Source organism: Somniosus microcephalus, chromosome 3, assembly GCF_052327205.1.
Source record: "Somniosus microcephalus isolate GS21.2 chromosome 3, FLI_Smic_1.0, whole genome shotgun sequence".
Taxonomy (NCBI): Eukaryota; Metazoa; Chordata; class Chondrichthyes; order Squaliformes; family Somniosidae; genus Somniosus; species Somniosus microcephalus.
Genome location: NC_140989.1, coordinates 325,064,481 through 325,083,822, shown reverse-complemented (window position 1 = coordinate 325,083,822; position 19,342 = coordinate 325,064,481). Strand labels below are relative to the sequence as shown.

Genomic DNA, 19,342 nt, shown 5'->3' with positions numbered 1-19,342 from the left:
CTCCTGCATGTAAAGAGGGATTCCGCTGCACTTCCGGGGAAGTTACAGCAGCAGTGTGGGAGCAGCTCCAAGGAAATTCCTGGAATTGACCTTTCCCCATAAATTTTTAACCTATCGATCAATGCTTTCTACATGAACTTCTAGCGCATGACTTTCATACATAATATTCTTGAATTCTCCTCCAAGTGATGCACCATCCTAACTTGGAAGTATATCGCCGATCCTTCATCGTCGCTGGGTCAAAATCCTGGAGCTCCCTCTCTGACAGCACTGTGGGAGTACCTTCACCACACGGACTGCATGCAGCAGTTCAAGAAGGCGGCTCACCACCACCTTCTCGAGGGCAATTAATGATGGGCAATAAATGCTGGCCTTGCCAGCGACGCTCACATCCCAGGAACAAATACATTTTTTAAAAGTTATGAAATATTCCTCGTTCATTTGTTTGATAACGCTCCTGTGAAGCGTCTTGTGACATTTTACTACATCAATATAAATGCAGGTTGTTGTTCTAGTGAGATCTACAGTTTCCATTTATCCTCTCCTTCACCTGCATTTTTATCTCCTAGGCCCACTGCTGTTGCATACAAGTCACTGCTATGTTGCAATTTTCTCCACGCTTTCTTCTACTCCCAAATGAGTTGGGAAATTCATACTTTCCATTCCAATATTTTAAACGATTTAACGGCCGGTTTCCATTCAGTGAGTCAGACACAGTCATTTTGCAAGGAATAGTTTTCAGTACAAGAGAGAATCTTTTGGACGGAAGTGTTTTGCCAGCAGCCTCCTGGAATCGGCTTTGATGATCATTATATACAGCTATTTCTAGCTGCATTGCCAATGGCGTCTCAGGTGACGAACACTCCTGTGGACATTGCCTCGGCTGTTAAAAGAATTGTACAGCGCTGAGAGGCCAGTGCTTAAACAAGCAGCCTGGCCCTCGGCAAGTAGTCAGGATGATCAGTAGTCTGGCAGTTCTGCTGGCAATCCGGGCAGGAGACCAATAGAACCACCTGAAAAATGGAGGAGGCTTCGTCTCTGCTGTATCTGGGAGTTTCCTGTTTGCCGTGTAAGGAGAGGAATCTCCGTCTACCCCTCACAAGGTAAATGACAGCAAGGGGGAAAAGCCAGGGGTTCGGCTCATGTTCAGTTGAGATCCGTTATATCTGTGTAGGATGGTACACTGAGTGAGGGGAGGCATATTGGCCTCCACAAGGGTGGATGTGGGTTGCGCCAAAGAAGGTGCCTGGAGTCGGGGGGCCCTGGGCAACGACACCTCCACGGGCAACTGGCAGAGTTTCCAGCTGCCAGGGTCAGGCAGGGATGGGAGGCGTGCCCTAAGTGGTGCTTGCACCCGCCTGTCCTATGATAATGTGGAATCCTCCCACTGACTCTGAAATGTCAGCACTGGAGGGCGCAGCGGGTGTGGCCCCAATTAAATGGTCAGGATCGCAACCCACAGATTTTCGGCCCCATACACTTGAGAATTAGAACCAAACATTTTTATAAATACCAAGCAATAAAATAGTTTGTCCTTTATCAAAATGATGATTTGCACAAACATTTTTGTGGCCTTCTGCGCACGTGCGCGGTATACCGGAGCCGCGCATGCATACCTGATCCCCTCCTGTGCATGCGCTATATTTACCAAGGCCGCACATGCACAGTGCCCAACAGTTGCAGCCTGCAGTGCAGCGTGGGCCATGCTTTCCTTAAGCTCCGTTGGTAAAGCCCGTCACTGGATCCGTGCTGGCCGGTGGGTGAAGAGAGGATCGGAGAGAGCTAGAGAGAGAGAGAGAGAGAGAGGAGGGGGGAGAGAAGAAAGGTGAGAAAAGGTCAGGAACGCGGGGAGGGGGGAGAGATGGTCAGGAACTCGGGGGAGGGAGAAGGTCAGGAACTCGGGAGGAGAACGTCAGGAACTCGGGGAGGGGGAGAGAAAGTCAGCAACTCAGGGAGGGGGGAGAGATGGTCAGGAACTCAGGGAGGGGAGAGAGATGGTCAGGAACTCAGGGAGGGGGAGAGAAGGTCAGCAACTCAGGGAGGGGGGAGAGATGGTCAGGAACTCGGGGAGGGGGGAGAGATGGTCAGGAACTCGAGGGAGGGAGAAAGTCAGGAACTCGGGGAGGGGGGAGAGATGGTCAGGAACTCCGGGGAGGGAGAAGGTCAGGAACTAGGGGAGGGGGGAGAAGGTCAGGAACTCGGGGAAGGGGAGAGATGGTCAGGAACTCGGGGAGGGAGAATGTCAGGAACTCGGGGAGGGGGGAGAGATGGTCAGGTACTCGGGGAGGGGGAGAGAAGGTCAGGAACTCGGGGAGGGAGAATGTCAGGAACTCGGGGAGGGGGGAAAGATGGTCAGGAACTCGGGGAGGGAGAATGTCAAGAACTCGGGGAGGGGGGAGAAGGTCAGGAACTCGGGGAGGGGGGAGAGATGGTCAGGATCTCGGGGGAGGGAGAAGGTGAGGAATTCCGGGGAGGGAGAAGGTCAGGAACTAGGGGAGGGGGGAGAAGGTCAGGAACTCGGGGAAGGGGAGAGATGATCAGGAACTCAGGGGAGAGAGAAGGTCAGGAACTCGGGGAGGGTGAGAGAAGGTCAGGAACTCAGGGAGGGAGAATGTCAGGAACTCGGAGGGGGGAGAGATGGTCAGGAACTCGGGGAGGGAGAATGTCAAGAACTCGGGGAGGGGGGAGAAGGTCAGGAACTCAGGGAGGAGGGAGAGATGGTCAGGTTCTTGGGGGAGGGAGAAGGTCAGGAACTCGGGGAGGGGGGAGAGATGGTCAGGATCTCGGGGGAGGGAGAAGGTCAGGAATTTGGGCGGGGGGGAGAAGGTCAGGAACTCGGGGAGGGGGAGAGATGGTCAGGAACTCAGCGAGGGGGGAGAGATGGTCAGGAACTCAGCGAGGGGGGAGAGATGGTCAAGAACTCGAGGGGAGAAAGTCAGGAACTCGGGGAGGGGGAGAGAAGGTCAGCAACTCAGGGGGGGGGAGAGATGGTCAGGAACTCGGGGAGGGGGGAGAGATGGTCAGGAACTCAGGGAGGGGAGAGATGGTCAGGAACTCGGGGAGGGGGGAGAGATGGTCAGGAACTCAGGGAGGGGAGAGATGGTCAGGAACTCGGGGAGGGGGGAGAGATGGTCAGGAATTTGGGGGAGGGAGAAGGTCAGGAACTCGGGGAGGGGGGAGAGATGGTCAGGATCTCGGGGGAGGGAGAAGGTCAGGAACTCGGGGAGTGGGGGAGAGATGGTCAGGAACACGGGGAGGGAGAAGGTCAGGAACTCAGGGAGGGGGGAGAGATGGTCAGGAAATCGGGGAGGGGGAGAGATGGTCTGGAACTTGGGGGAGGGAGAAGGTCAGGAACTCAGGGAGGGGGAGAGATGGTCAGGAACTTGGGGGAGGGAGATGGTCAGGAACCTGGGGAGGGGGGAGAGATGGTCAGGAACTCGGGGAGGGAGAAGGTCTGGAACTCAGGGGAGGGAGAAGGTCAGGAATTGTGGGGGATTTGTAAGGAGCACGGAGAGCACAGTGAGGATGGGGGAAGAACGTGATCCAGGTCCTAAGTGGGGGGGGGAATGAGAGCGAGAATGTGATCCAGATGGTAAAACGGATCAAGTTCTCCCAACCCCACCTCCTTTACACTCGCACCACGTTCTCCCGCTCCTCCCTCAGACCTGGTTGATTTTTCAGAAAGCTCGGTGCATGTGTAGCAAGTGACATAATTGGACTGGACGAAATCCGGAAGTCATGGCCATGTCACTATTCACATCATGACCAATAAACTTGTTAACAATCTGTGACATACACACAATGCCCCATCAATGTGGGGGCGGTGGCGGGGGGGCACGGGTGGGGGTGAAGGTCAGGAACTTTTTGGGGCAGAAGGTCATGAATTCGGGGGAGAGGAACTTGGGCAGGGGGAGAAGGTCAGGAACTCGAGCAGGGGGGAGGTCAGAAACTTGGGCAGGGGGAGGTCGGAAGCTTGGGCCGGGGGAGAATGTTAGAAACTTGGGGGGGAGAAGGTCAGCAACTTAGGCAGGGGGAGGTCAGGAACTTGGGCGGTGGGAGGTCAGGAACTTGGGCGGGGGGGGGGGGGGTGGCGGTAGGCGGTCAGGAACTTGGGCGGTGGGGCAGGAACTTGTTTGAGGATTGCGAGAATGTCTTAACCCGCGAGGGTGGGCCCTGTTTGTTCCAAGTGAGCTCTTCTGTCTGGAGTAGGCAGTCAGGATGGCTCGAATTGCACTTTGCAAAGTAACTGATTAGGTAGGCAGGGAGGATTTAATTACACAATCCAGAGAAACTGCTGGGTGTGTCTTGTCCTCCAAGGGGACCAATCAGCAATCAGAACTTATCAATCCAAGGGGACCAATCAGAGCTTTTGGTGTTGCGAATAAACACGTCCATATTTTATACACACAGAGGCCAATTTCCCAATAAACCTGGCTAGCAGGCAAGGGTCTGCACCGATAACGTGCCCATGTAAAACCGTTCCTATAACTCAAAATATGGCTGCATTCCAATCTCCCATTAAAGAAGTTACAGTAATCAGGGAGTTCAAAATAGGGTTAGCTCCAAACAGATTCCATTAAAGTAAGGTTTGGAATTAATGAGATCAAAATGAACTGGCATAATTTTACATTCTTGAAAATCATTTCTGTTTTATTGTTGTGATTTTCAACAAATAGCCTATTAAAAATGTCAGAGATGAAATGCTCTACCTTAAAAGGGCAGTTTGTTTGATCTTTATTCGTTTTAAAAACCTGCCTGTGGCTGATGAACAAGAGGTAGAAATCTTACTAAATAAAGCCCATCCAGCCTGGGGATGCTGTCTCCTCAAGCACTAAGCCAGGTGCAGAATGCTGTAAAACTTTAATAAGCATGTACTAATAAAATCCATTTTCTTTTACATAACCAGACGCTAAACACAATGGAAAGAACCTCTTAGCGAGATCATTCCCAGGGAATGGAAACATCCCCGTTACCCCACTGTCTTTTTTAAGAAAATAATGTCGTATTTTGGGGAAATTAAAATCGGTGCCTCCAATGTGGTAGTCTGTGTCATCATTGGAAGCCTGCCATTAGGAGGTGAATCAATCACCGGGAAGGGCCTCAAAGAATTTACATGGGGGCGATGGGCACTTGTGGCACTGCAGGTGCATCTTCAGTGCCCGCTTACCTTACGCAGCCAGGAGATCTGGCACCTAATTGCCAATGGGGTGGTGGGGTGGGGGAGGTGTCCCTAGGCACCCACTCAGAACCCAGTCATATCACTTTTGGCCTCCTATATAAAGCGACTGATCAAGAAATTGTAGGGAAAAAAAGTGTTCCATTCTTCAGTGGGCTAGGCCACTTTCCTGGTCTGAACTCCCAATGTAGCCTATTTACACCCATCTGGAGATTGGTACACCTCAGCTCACTGGGTGCACTTGGTCCCAAATGAACTGAGAAAGCAGAACTCCAGATGTAGGGAAATCTTGCTCCAACTCTAACCCGCCATCCCTTTCCCTGAGGACATTTGCCTTGTAAAGAGTAGACAGAGGTTCCGCCCCTTATAAAGCAGGCCAGAAAATCACAGAAACAACGGAGAGGCACTGCAACTGGGTTTGTTATATGTATTAAATAAACATTTGTCCACTGATATCACCAATGGTCATTTCTCGGCTATGCTTCGTAATAATCACCCTGAGAAATTCGGCAGCACGGTGGCATAGTGGTTAGCACTGTTGCCTCACAGCGCCAGGGACCCGGGTTCAAATCCGGCCTCGGGTGACTGTCTGTGTGGAGTTTGCACATTCTCCCCGTGTTTGCGTGGGTTTCCTCCGGGTGCTCCGGTTTCCTCCCACAGTCCAAAGATGTGCGGGTTAGGTTGATTGGCTATGATAAATTGACCCTTAGTGTTAGGGGGATTAAATACGTGGGGTTACGGGGATAGGGTGGGATATATGTTGGTGTAGGGGTTACGGGGATCAGGTGGGATATGTGTCGGTGCAGGCTCGATGGGCTGAAATGGCCTCTATCTGCACTGTGGGGTTTCTGTGATTTCTGTGAAACTAACAACTCTAGATCCAAAGTAACCACTTGTACCCAAAACTATCCTGTGTTGCTATCCACCTTATCCCAAAGGTTAATGGGGCACTGCCTGCCACAGAAAATGTTCCATGGATTTTTTGTCCTGTTTCATTGTGAACAGTAAAGTTTAACTGAACATCGCCTACGCCACTCAAAAAAGCACTCACAGCTCAACAGTGGGATCAAAGGCTCACTGAAATTATCTAATAATATCTCATTAAATGTCCATCACGCAGATCACAATGACATCTGAACTTTGTAATTACTAATGGTAGCTTTGTTTTTTTTTAAAAAGATGTTATTTAGGACTTGGCTCAAGGACCTATTCACTTAGAACAGAGGGCAGAAGAAACTTCTTCACACAGAGAGTTGCGAGGCTGTGGAATTCACTCCCAGGGTTTAGTGGCTGAGGCAGAAACAATGTCAACATTCAGTATTAGATGGGATCGATGGATGAAGGAAAGGGGATTGAAGGGATAAGGGAACAGGGTGGGTAAATGTGACTATTTTCTCGCATGGAGGTTAAACGCCACCACGGACTGGTTGGGCCGAATGGCCTATTTCCGTATTGTAACTTCTATTATATACCTATTTGCATCAAAATTCCAATCTTGGGTCTACAGAAAATTCAGTATCAATTCAGTAACGAGCAGTTAAAGTATAATTGATCCACAGCTAATTTGCTACGAACTGGTATTAGTTCCTCTACTGTGCCAAAATAAATAATTCTATAGAATTAGAACGGTAATCAAATGCACAATATAAATATAATGACACAATATGCTTCTGGAGGGAGCAAACTGAGATTCAATCTAACAAAGGTCAATCAGGCAAGTCTCAAGACATGTGGCAATTTACATTTGATGTGGAAGAAAAATTTTGCTTAGGTAAATGGCACCTTGGCCTGGATTCTCCTTCTGTTGGCGGGTTTGTGACAGGGTAGTCCTAACAGCCAATGTGAAACCGCCACTAATCCACCACAATTTCCTCCCGGAACCCTGATTAACCATGCACAGAGAGGTTTAGAGGCCAGAAAACTGCCCTTCATCAGCGTAATGACACCAGAAGGGAGTGAACTAAAAGGCTGCAGTCAGTTAAAGGGCAACATGCCCTCCCAGCAAGATCCCAGAAGAAGCTACAGCCTTGAGAGTACAAGCAGCTGGAAGGGCACCCAAATTTTCCAATGTGTCCTTGTGGGTATTCCTAGCAGAGTGAGGGCCAGGAGGGAATGCTTAATGTGTATTGAAGGCAGGTGGCCCCATAGGAGAATTGTGCAGAGGAGGGAGATAGCAGAGGCTGTCATACACCATACCACGAACTGTCGCATGATGCAGTAAGAGTTTAGTGTTCCAAGGAAAAAAAGGACATACAGCCAGCGGCACAGAAGGACACCCAGGGGAGGACCACCATCAATGAAAATCCTGAGTCCCTTATCAAATCAAATCTTATTTATTGAAAGTTGTGGGCTATAACTTGTGATATCCTTACTTGGCGGTTCTCCTGTTTGACTTCCTCACCTTCTTATGCCCCATCCTCATACTGTGGGGATGCCTAAGTAAGACCTCCTTGGTCTGTAGACCCTGTTGAGTGTCTATGTGAAAGGAAGAGATATCTTCAGTGTTGCCTGACTGTTAAGATCTTCCAATCTAGTCGCTTCCATATCTTCATCCTCATCCTCTTCATTACATCAAAATAAAGTTATTCCAGTTGAGAAATCCACGTCTGGAGTGCAAAGTAGTACTTTAAGCAGAGCTGAGTAAAAGTAACCGCAAAAGTCCCGGCTCAACCCCCAATTACTATAAAGACTGCTATACAGGCAAAGAAACACCAACCTTCAGCAGCAGTGCTCAAAATGACATTCTCACTGTGGTATCTAATTCAGGGCCACCTTGCAGCATCTCTGATACAGGTGGGTTTGAGGCAGAAATGGAGGGGAATAGCTACATCCCATTTAAATGTGGTAGAATGGGCTTCTAACTGGTCTTTAGGGGAACTGATGGCTTTTTCTAGGAAGGGATTGCAAGTTCAGTTTATCTTTAGGACAGGTTTGAGTAGGTAGCCTTAAGAAAGCAATTTCCTCTGTTTACTGCCCCAAATCAGGCAGTAGTTTAGAACAGGCTTCAGGCCTTATGGTCACAATTAAGGAATCTTGATTGTTTTAGTTTGCAGGAATCTTGGGTAATTTATTTTAAGATATTGATATTGTTAAATTCAGCTCAACAGAGGTTAAATCCACAGCATGCAGCTTTGGAAAATTTGGATTCAAATTCAGCATGAAAGGGATTAGATATAGATGAACCAGCTACACCAATGGCGTTCACGTATACCATATCAGCTTGAGACAAAAGAGGTTCTTTAAAGTAATTTTCAGTAAACATTCTCACAATGGAAATAATTTTAAACATCGCCACCTAGAGAACAGAACAGATTGCCCACCTGTTGTAGAACCTGCCTGATTTTTGTCCCACTGAAATCAATAAGTTAAAGATCAGGTGCGTTCTACAATGGAAGTTGAAAATAAGTCCTGGTATGTCAGAATAGCTGCCTTTTCACTCAGCCAAGCGGGGGCTCGGCTCAACTGAACAGGCTATGTAGGTGTCTTGGGTGGGGGAGGTTACCAATCCAAGGTGGCAGGTTTTATTGGCGACTCAACCATCCAATCCCTGGACATGGGGAGCTCAGGCAGGGTCAGAGGTCAAGACTTGTTCCAGTTAAGGAAGGGGGAGCACAGTCTGCAAGAACTTGGCAAGGAAACAGTTTCAAGGGATGAGATTCTTCTTTTCAAGGTTAGAACTAGTCAGCTCAGCCAATACAGACTTACAGAAGTCAAGCTAGGTATGTATCATAGGTTGTTTGCGTAATTTGTTATTTTGATGTTATGAGCAGTAGAGATTAGATTGAATTTCACTGACAACTGTTCTGTTTAATCCTGCTTTTTGTGTAAAATAAATCAGCTTCAGTTTAGTCAGTCTATTTCCTGGAAGGTAGGAGAAACACACACGGGGACACAGGTGAGATTACAGTATATAGTTCACAGTAACAAGAGATTTCCATTGCTATGACCACTGGGTCATGCTATCATGGGGGAGGGGGAGAAGCCGGGAGCTTTGACAAAGGTCATGGAAGAGAGGAGCAGCATGTTGGAGGAGAAGAGGTGAAGTTTGAAACTGGCCGCCTTGGAGGTGGGCGGACAGGCAGAATGTTGCAGGTGGCACTTTGGAGGACGGAAGGGAAGACAGTGCCAGCATTAACTGACGGGCAGGGAAAGCAGAAAACCAGCATGAACTGGGGAAATGAAGGAAGTTTAAACTAGAGGGTGGGGAGGAGCACAAGTTGAAATGAAGGAAAGAGAGGGAAAAGAGTGTCAACAGTAACAGGGAGATTGGGGCTGGGAGTGTCTAGGCCTCTGTGAAGTGAGTGTGTGGTTAGAGTGGTTGCAGCATCTCTGTGACCTTTGTATCGGGGTGGGGGTGGGCGGAATTGGTGGGAGAAGAACTTCTATTTGTCTGTTTGAAGTAGGCACTGGGGAAGTGAGAGTCTGTTGAAAGCACAAATGTCAATTTGCTTTTCCCTTTTTTTAAGATTAGCTTATCGATCAATTGCGAAGGGTAACAATGTTTAAAATGAACCAGAATGCACCATTTTTAAAGATTACATTTTTGTCTGTGGAATCATTGCCCACTGACCTCCCCTACAAATGCACCAATCGGCATGAGAGGAATGTGCGTAATTCTCAATTTGTTGCCTACAGCCCTGAATAGAATGAAGCAGTGGTCAATGAAACCATGTTCAAAGCCCTTGTTTGCTGTTAGATAATTTTCTTAAAAATGAAATGAATTTCAATTTCTGTCTCTCAGTAACATTATCTGCCACAGGGACAAAGGAGTTTTAAAATATAAAGAAAATCATTCCCAAATGTCAGAGACTAGGGGGGAAAAATTGGGTGGTGACCCTTTTGGGGCGCTAACGTCGCCGGGGCGCTAAAAGTTAGCCCCCGTGAGCACTAACGAGAAGCACAAATCAACCCAATTTTTCCCCCTAGGTTTCAATAAAATTAAGCAAATGTCTCTTTAATATAAAAAAAGTCCAATGGCCATGTTCACGGTGCAGTCCAAAATATTGGGAAATGCATCAAATAGAGAGCTGAATTTTCCTGAATCTAGCCAAGGAGGGTTGGGGCAGGACTTCTGCTTGTTACCCCGAGCCTGCCGTAATCCCGGCCCAGTTTCTTTCTTTGGGCTTCAGTTACTATGCAGGGCTGGGTCTCTGCCACCAAGTGGGAGCCCGCCACTGCCAGGCAGGAAGACACCGACAGGAAGAGGTCAGTGGGCAATGATTCCACAGAAAATAATTTAATCTTTAAAAATGGTGCATTCTGGTTCATTTTAAACATCGTTACCCTTCACAATTGATCGAAGGAGAGGAGGCCAAATTTTATAAAGAGACAGAAGCATCCGGGTGACATGTCAGCAACTTTAATGTCAGACCTCAGACTGAGCCGAGATCTAATAAAGGTATGGTTTTGGGTCCAGAGGAGATGGGGTGATGCCCACTACTGGCCTGTTTCATTCCAAAAGGGGACATTAGTAGGCCTCTCCCCACTGCCAAAGGGACACCGCCACCCATCTAGGGCCAGGGGGGATCCATGGCAGAAGACATGGTGATGAGGAGGTTTTCCGGCCCTACCTCCCAAAGGTACATACATGCTGTGTGGTAGTAAAGGTGCGGCCAGCTCCTTCCCAGCACGGGGAGGAAAACAGGTCGGCATGGTAACATGGAACTTGGTTTCCCCACCACTATACCACCAGTGGAGCAGCATTGTGGAAGAAATTCCAGACTAAAGTATCAAAAAGTAACATTTTCTTGGGAGTGCGTGGAGGGACATGATCCAGACCATCTAGAAAATTAATCTTGTGCTGACAATGATTGTATTACTTTCAGGCACTTACACTTTTTTCTCCAATACAAGACAAAGAATGTTGGGCATACCCACAATCTAAGTTACAAGCTTCTGCCCCACTGCACTTTCTGGTATCAGTAAAATTGGCCATAAAGCTGTCGACTTGTTGTAAAAACTCAACTGTTTCACTGCTGTCCTTCAGGGAAGGAAACCTGCCATCCATTCCTGGCCTGACCTATATGTGACTCCAGTCCCACACCAACCGTGGTTGACTGTTAACTGCTCTCTGAAGTGACCTAACAAGCCATTCAGTTGTATCCAAAAAAAAATCGCTATAACTGCAGCGGTGCAAGAAGGAAGCCACCACTACCTTCTCAGGGCAACTGGGGATAGGCAATAAATGCTAACCTTGCCAGCGACAGCCACATCATCAGAGTGAATTTTTAAAAATGTACAATTACTGGTTTGCACCAGTAATTGCACCAGAGACTTATACTCAGAGCTATTTTTGACTTTTGAGCTTTTTTGGATTTGTGCCATGTAAGAATATAGATATGCTTTTACACTGTTCTTTTTACACGGTACAGAGGGATTTGGGTGTCCTCGTACATGAAACACAAAAAGTTAACATGCAGGTGCAGAAAGTAATTAGGAAGGCAAATGGAATGTTGGCCTTTATTTCAAGGGGGATAGAGTATAAAAGTAGGGAAGTCTTGCTACAACTGTATAGGGTGCTGGTGTGACCTCACCTAGAGTACTGCGTACAGTTTTGGTCCCCTTATTTAAAGAGGGATATACAGTTCAGAGACGGTTCACTAGGTTGATTCCTGGGATGGAAGGGTTGTCTTATGAGGAGTGGTTGAGCAGGTTGGGCCTATACTCAGTGGAGTTTAGAAGAATGAGAGGTGATCTTCCTGAAACATATGTTGGACAGGGTAGATGCTGAGAGGATGTTTCCCCTCGTCAGGGAATCTAGAACGAGAGGGCATAGTCTCAGAATAAGGGGTCGCCCATTTGAGACGGAGATGAGGAGGAATTTCTTCTCTCAGAGGGTCGTGAATCTTTGGAATTCTTTACCCCAGAGAGCTGTGGAGGCGGAGTCATTGAATATATTCAAGGCTGAGATAGACAGATTTTTGAGCAACAGGGGAGTCGAGGGTTATGGGGAGCGGGCAGGAAAGTGGAGTTGAGGCCAAAATTGGATCAGCCATGATCTCATTAAATGGCGGAGCAGGTTCAAGGGGCCGAATGGCCTGCTCCTGCTCCTATTTCTTATGTTCTTCTTATGTTCTTTTTAAAAACAGATCAGTTATTGTAGCAATCATGGTTAAACCACGTGAGTAAATCCAAAAAAAATGTTTTAATCACAATTACGCCCAGGACAAAAGTTATAGTTTGGGAAGAGCAAAGACAGGAAGCAAAAGTTGCTGAGATGACAACAGAACAGGATACTGACAAATATATTGATCAGGATATTCGCGAGGATATCTCCCCTATCATTGTATGTGCATCATTGGCCTAGTAATTTTGCGATGGAGTCATGGCGAATCAGTGCTCACTGTCATTACCCCTCTGAAACTGACCGTAACTTCAGGATTTAGCGTATGCACAAATAAACGCGGAAATCCTGAAGTTACGGTCAGTCATTCCCTGCTCCGTCATAGGCTGCGCTGTGGAACACCCCATAGCCAGCAATCAGTGAAATTACTTGAACTGATGAAAAGTTCCACTTTTTGGCTCTAATATCGCTGTTAAACACCCCATAAAAAGTTAAAACAGGTTTTAATGGCGTATTAACTGCTGAACAACCATTCTGGCCCTGAAAAACTAATTTTACATTTGTGGAATGTCAAATTTCTCCATTAGAATAAAAATGACTAGATTTTTAAAATAAGAAAAATATTTTTAATTTTTTTTAAAGTTTCTTTATGATTTTTCAGCTTCTAAATAAAGGGAGGGGTGGGAGGATTCAGGAAAGGGTAAATTCAAAAGCAGTAAGAGAAATGTCAAGGCTGTAGAGCAGAGTAGTGATCTGGATAAAGATAAGCTGAGTGGGTCAGGAAGGGACAGAAAGATTAATAAAGGTAATGGGGCATTAGTGACTAAAGTGACATCAGGGAAAAATAGAAAAAAGTTAAAGCTAAAGGTACTATATTTGAATGCACGAAGCATTTGCAACAAAATAGATGAATTAATAGCACAGTTAGAAATAAATGGGTTTGATTTAATAGCCATTACAGAGACATGGTTGCAGAGAGACTAAGGTTGGGAACTAAATATTCCAGGATATTTGACTTTTAGAAGAGTCAGGCAGAATGGGGAGTCTAGAACCTGGGGTCACAGTCTCAAAATAAGGGGTCAGCCATTTAGGACTGAGATCAGGAGAAATGTCTTCACTTAGACGGTGGTGAATCTTTGGAATTCTCTACCCCAGAGGGCTGTGGAGGCTCAGTCATTGAGTATATTCAAGACAGAGATAGATAGATTTTTGGATATTAAGGAAATCAAGGGATATAGGGATAGTGCAGGAAAGTGGAGATGAGGTAGAAGGCCAGCCATGATCTTATTGAATGGTGGAACTGGCTTGAGAGGCGGAATGGCTTACTCCTGCTCCTATATCTTATGTTCCTATGTTCTACCTTAACCCTATGTGTATGTCCCAATCTTTATTTTGCTCTCTGTAAAAAATTTTTTAAAGTGATGATAAAAGCAGCTTTTTATTTCCTGGTTTGTTGTTTGTGAGCATTCCTCAATGTGATTGGCTGCTTAGACAGCTTGATGACATCACTGCTGCTAAAAGCTATGGATCCTCTTTTGACAGCACTACAATCAAATTAATGTCGAGAAACCCAAAGTTTTCGACACAGAGATCACAAGATCTTTGTGGGCAGCTTTCGTCAAGGTCAGTGATGATCGCCTTCGCTTCGCTGCTGGTCACAAATTCCGGGCCAATATATGCGATGACCGAAGGGTAATAAAACACCCAATAAAGTAATAAAACACCCAATAAACCCCCTTTTTTTCTATCTCTCCCACATGGCAGCTGTCTTTCACTCTGCCAGCGCATTTCACACTTCATCTAGAGCCATTGTTTCTTTACCTGCCCTATTACCATCTCGTCTCACCTTGAATATCTCTTAATGTCTCTTCTTTCATCCCCTCCCCCATTTCCCAGCCCCCAAACTGCCTTTTGTTTCGTTTCCTGCCTTTTCTCTCAGTTCTGTAGAAGGGTTTTGACCTGAAACGTTGACTCTATTTCTCTCTCCACGGATGTTGCCTGGCCTACTGAGTTTTTCCAGCATTTTCTGTTGTTATACCCAATAAAGTTAGCTTTTGTTTAAAATGGAATAGAAAGAGATACGAAGCTTCACTCAGAGGAACTTTAGCTACCGTCAAGGTGAGGTATCGTGAGCAGGCCTGCATAAGCATCGCTCATGATTCCCGGGAAGTTCTTTACAGTGCATGTTTCTAGACATAGCTCTGTATGTAATCTTAAAATGAATGATTTGAAACAATAATAAATGTAGTTAATTGTCAGACATTTAAATACCTCTAGCTTTTTGAATCTGTTAATAAAAAGGTCTGTTAATAAAAAGGTCTAGAATTATCTAACATGCCATGTTCTTTGAAACTGTTGGAAAATTTTGCTGATGTTCGAGGTTGGCATGTAAATCCTATCACTCGGGATTAAAGCTATTGTGATCAAAGGGGCTTTTCTTCTTATATTTGGAAATGATCAGGACCACTGGTTTAATCAGGTCCATTTTATATTACATGGGATTCTGGGACTTTTGCTGTTATTTAGGGAATTAAATTCCACGATTCTGCCTGTTTACAGTGAGTTATGGGAATAACAGTAAAATCCTGAATAAGTGGAAATCTGGGATTTTTTGGTGTTTTGGGGATTGAATTCCTTGATTCTGCCCTTTTTTCTATAAAAAAATAAACCAGTAGCATTGGAGATGACAAAGGAGATGAATTTGATTGTGGTTGCAACTAATGGCCTACTTGTTTTATGTTGGAATATGGGTCTAAGAACTGATTAAAGGACAAGCTGCAATGTGAGGTGATACTTTCTCAGTTTAAAACAGATTGTGAAGTCCATTATCATCAATATTAGAGAGACATAACTATCATGCTGTGGGAGTTGCACTTATCCTCAGAACCAGTCATTAATGAAGATTCGCTTAGCGAACAGATGCATCAAAGTTCAATAATCCATCTGCTAAATGGCAAGAATAACCTATATAAAAGGTTTCTCGCAGAATGATTTGAAAAGAGTTGCAATTAAATGTTAATTTTAAAACAAAATATATTTGCACAAGTTTAAAAATAAAGGCTGCAGTGATTTGGAGTATGTGTATTAAAGCCAGACACTAATTCTTACCTGGGACAATCGAGAACAACTCAGGAGTCATTGTCTGCTCCTATGGGCTCCCAGCAAATGTTCACAACATTGAGCTTTGCATGAAGCTAGTTTCCAAGAGAGGGATGCAGTAGCAGATTTGATTAGCAACTCTTCCAGCCAACCCCCAGACAAGGAGATGGGTCAGAAACAATACCTCAACTCCCGTGGGTCATAAATGAGGTGATCAAAGATCCACGTGGTAGTAGTCGGGTTTTTAAATAGAGAGCTAAAAAAGCTTTAGTCTGGCTCAGATAGTCTAAAATACTGGAGGGACATCTTGGTTAAGTCACTGAAGTGGGGAAGCATTGTGTATTTTTTTATTTTGTATCTTTACACAAGGATACGTTGTACTGCTTGAAATAAGGGAGTTTGATCACAACTGCCGTTCTGTACGTTCGTCTTACTATGAAATAAAGCAGCTTATAGATTCATATCAGGTCCCATCACACCAATTGTTTGCTCTTCAGAGAGATTAAAGCATTTGTGAGAAAAACATGACTGCCCAGTCCAGATCACAAGGCAATGGTAATGTTATGTCCCTGGGTTATACTATCATGCAAGTCAATATAACGCAGTGTGATTCAATCTCCCATAAAAGTAACATGCTCAGACAGGAGCAACTGACACCACTGGACCTAAGAAGATGCCTACAGTAGACCCGAGCTTGTAACAGATCCTTTTCACAAGAAAACAAGACTGCCAAACAGATAAAACCAAATTGATTTTTTAAAAAATAGATAAAAAATTCTAGGTTTTACCGACATAGCTTTGGAACTTAAATAAAAATTTTTTTAATGAGTTTCCAGGTCTTACCAGCATGGCTTCCGAGCTTTTGTCAGTCATGGTCTGAATGAATTGTTCAGAACTTTCACAGCACTCTTCAAGACTTCTATCCCGCTCAATTCTGTCCAGTCACTGCTGCCCTCTGCCTCTCTCTTGTTGTGGCTGTAATGAGATTCTCTTCACGGTGTTACTAATCCAGGAACCTTGAGCACTCTGAAATGACATGTGACACAGTGGGTTTTATTTCAGTCCAGTTCTATGGCACCTCTTGCAGTCAGACTCCAGACTAGAGCTGATTTTTTCTTCAGCCAGCAATATCTGAGTAACATTCCCCAGTAACGTTTAGATGTATTTTTAATTTATACATTTGCATATATTAACTTGCAAGTCCTTTTTCTCTTACTACAATGCAATATCTTGCAATCTCCCGGTCGCTTTTCTCTTCTCTCCCTCTTTCAATGGTAACGATAAAAAGGCTGAACTACATTTCCTAGCTCATTCGAATCCTTTCTACTGAGATACAATGCACAAAAGATTTTCACACTAATACATTTTCTCCTTTCTGCTGCTATATGACTCATGTATGACTCAGTATCAAGTAATATAAATGTTCGCAGAAAACTTGGTGAGTTGCAAGCTCACTGCGGTAGAGAGGCAGATAACTAATAGCAAGGTATGTCATGTTGACGATGAAAGAGTCAGCAGGAATGAATATTTTGATTTGTTTTCACTTGGAAGATTCTGAAGCCCAATATGTGTATTTGCAAATTTGCACAAGTTTCACTCATGTTCCCTCAATGCTTCACGCATTTAAAATCAGCGGTACATCTGTTTGCTGCATATCTCCATGTGGACCAAATTTTGCTTTAACGCATTGTTTATGAGTATACCCCGCGGTTTTAGTATGGAAAAATCCCATTAGATTCTACAAGGTCCTTAATGCTTTGGCATTTTTCACAGTACAAGCAGTCAGCAATAAAAGCAAGGAAACATTTCTTCAATTCAGCAGCTGATTACTGTTAACACTAATTAATACAATGTTTTGATGGAATCCGTCACATAAAGTTGAAATAACTGGGGTATAATTTTGATGTAAGGCTGTGTATGATGGGAGTGGACATCAAGAATTCAGAGGCAGAGTTTAGCCTGGCTTGTACAGTTTCCATCCATTATTGAGCATTACTTTGTAAAATCTGCCCCATTTCCTGTTAAAAGTTTTAAAGTGTCTATATAAAAATAAATAAAAACAACTTCAAGTGTTCAGTAATTTTAATAATCTTTGTCCTACTCTGAGCAATTCTTTTTATGACTGATTCCCAAGAATGTCTTTGCTCACGGCTAACTCAGTGGATAAAGGCACACTGAACCATACGGCCGAGGAAGGTTTCAGATTCAGTTCCTGCTCTGTAACTCAATAGCGTGGGGGGTGCTCATTTACAGGAGGGATGCCCCTACCTGCACAATTCTTTATAATAAATACTTCTGCAATTATTTCTTCTTAATTGAATCCCATGACATAGAGAAACTTACTTAAAATGGACAGCAGGCCCCGGCAATTGAATCTTGTAATTTAAACTAAAGTGCTTTTATAATGCATGACTGAACAACAGTAATTAATTGGATGCTTTTCATTGCAAGTTACAGGGAAGTAACATGCCCTGTACATATTATTTCACATAGTCTAATGATATTTGTGAACTACAAAGCTAAAGAGAATATTTTTACTGACAGACATACAGAATCATAGAATGTTACTGCTCAGAAACAGGCCATCAAGAAATAGAGTAGTTTCAATGAATCTGTGAATATTTATAGTCGGAATTACATTTAAGATGGAGAATATTCTATTTTTTAAATGTTCAAGTTGAGTCTGAGGAAACATAACTCATCTGAGCAAAATTCTGATTGAAGTATAAGGGTACAGCCCTAAACCATTGCTGCAGCATATGTTTAACACTTGTCAAGTAATATGAGAGAGAATGAAAGATAAGAATTATAGTTAGCTGTGAGAGAGAGTTAGCATGTGTGAGTGAGAGACTTCCAAGGAGAGTTGTAAACAACTCAACAATTCCTTATTTAACAAAAGATTTATTTGTTCATTTGCAAAAGCAATGAAATATTAGATGTCCTTCAGACTTCACCTAGTCCAGTTGTAGTGTTTACTGTTCTCCTCTTTCTCTACTGACTCGTATCCTTTGTTAGATACACTTTATTCAACAATTCCCATTATACAAGATAGCCTTTAAACTGTAATTAAATTGGCTATCAGCTCTCTGCATTTTTTTTCATTCCTCCTTCTCAGGTTCACCCTAATGGTCTGCTCAAAAGCTAGCTCCTTTTCGAATTTCTTCTGTGAGAGCCCTTTACTCATTAGTGTCCTGTCTTCCTTTAGTTTCTGTCAATCTTTTTTTTCCTTTACTTCCAGCTATATACGTTGGATTTCAATTTCTTCCTCTGGGTTGTTTTATTTACTATAATTATTATGTGCTGCTTCTAGTTTTCAGTTCATCCACATTTATTTCTTGTGTTTTTTCCTGTTCACTTCACTTTTGTTTTTTACCACTACTTAGGTATTCTGATGGCTTTAATCACAACTATACCTTTGTACACCAGTCTGTCTCACTTTCTCCAGTTCCAGCTTGTAGCCCAGTGTCAGCCGTGACTCAGTTGGTAGCATGCTCGCCTCTGAGTCAGTCGGCTATGGGTTCATATTCTAGAGACTTGAGCACAAAAAAAATATCTAGGCTGATATTCCAGTGGAGTACTGAGAGTGTGCTGCACTGTCAGAGGTGCTGTCTTTCGAATAGATGTTAAACCAAGGCCCCAGTTGCTCTCTAAGGTGGATATAAAAGATCCCATGACACTATTTCGAAGAAGAGCAGGGGAGTTATCCCAGGTGTCCTGGCCAATATTTATCCCTCAATCAACATCACTAAAACAGATTATCTGGTCATTATCACATTGCTGTTTGTGGGAGCTTGCTGTGCACAAAATGACTGCCGCACTTCCTACATTACAACTGTAACTACACTTCAAAAAGTACTTCATTGGCTGTAAAGCACTTTGGGACGTCCTGAGGTTGTGAAAGGTGCTATATAAATGCAAGTCTTTCTTTCTTTAGAAATGACTTCCGGTGATATTAACATACTCCTATGATAATCCTCTGTCCATTATTTTATCGACAGCATTAG

General features: G+C 44.4%; 1 protein-coding gene across 6 annotated transcripts in view; it reads right to left on the bottom strand.

Moving 5' to 3' along the window:
- Nucleotides 1-19,342, bottom strand: part of slc6a9 (solute carrier family 6 member 9) — a 310,870-nt gene that overhangs the window by 270,775 nt on the left and 20,753 nt on the right. For all 6 annotated transcript variants that reach the window (XM_085983100.1, XM_085983098.1, XM_085983101.1 and 3 more), the window contains one exon: nucleotides 16,182-16,364. In XM_085983100.1, the coding sequence (XP_085839226.1) occupies nucleotides 16,182-16,211 (30 nt within the window). In that variant the 5' untranslated portion in view covers nucleotides 16,212-16,364. The remainder of the gene's footprint in view (nucleotides 1-16,181; nucleotides 16,365-19,342) is intronic.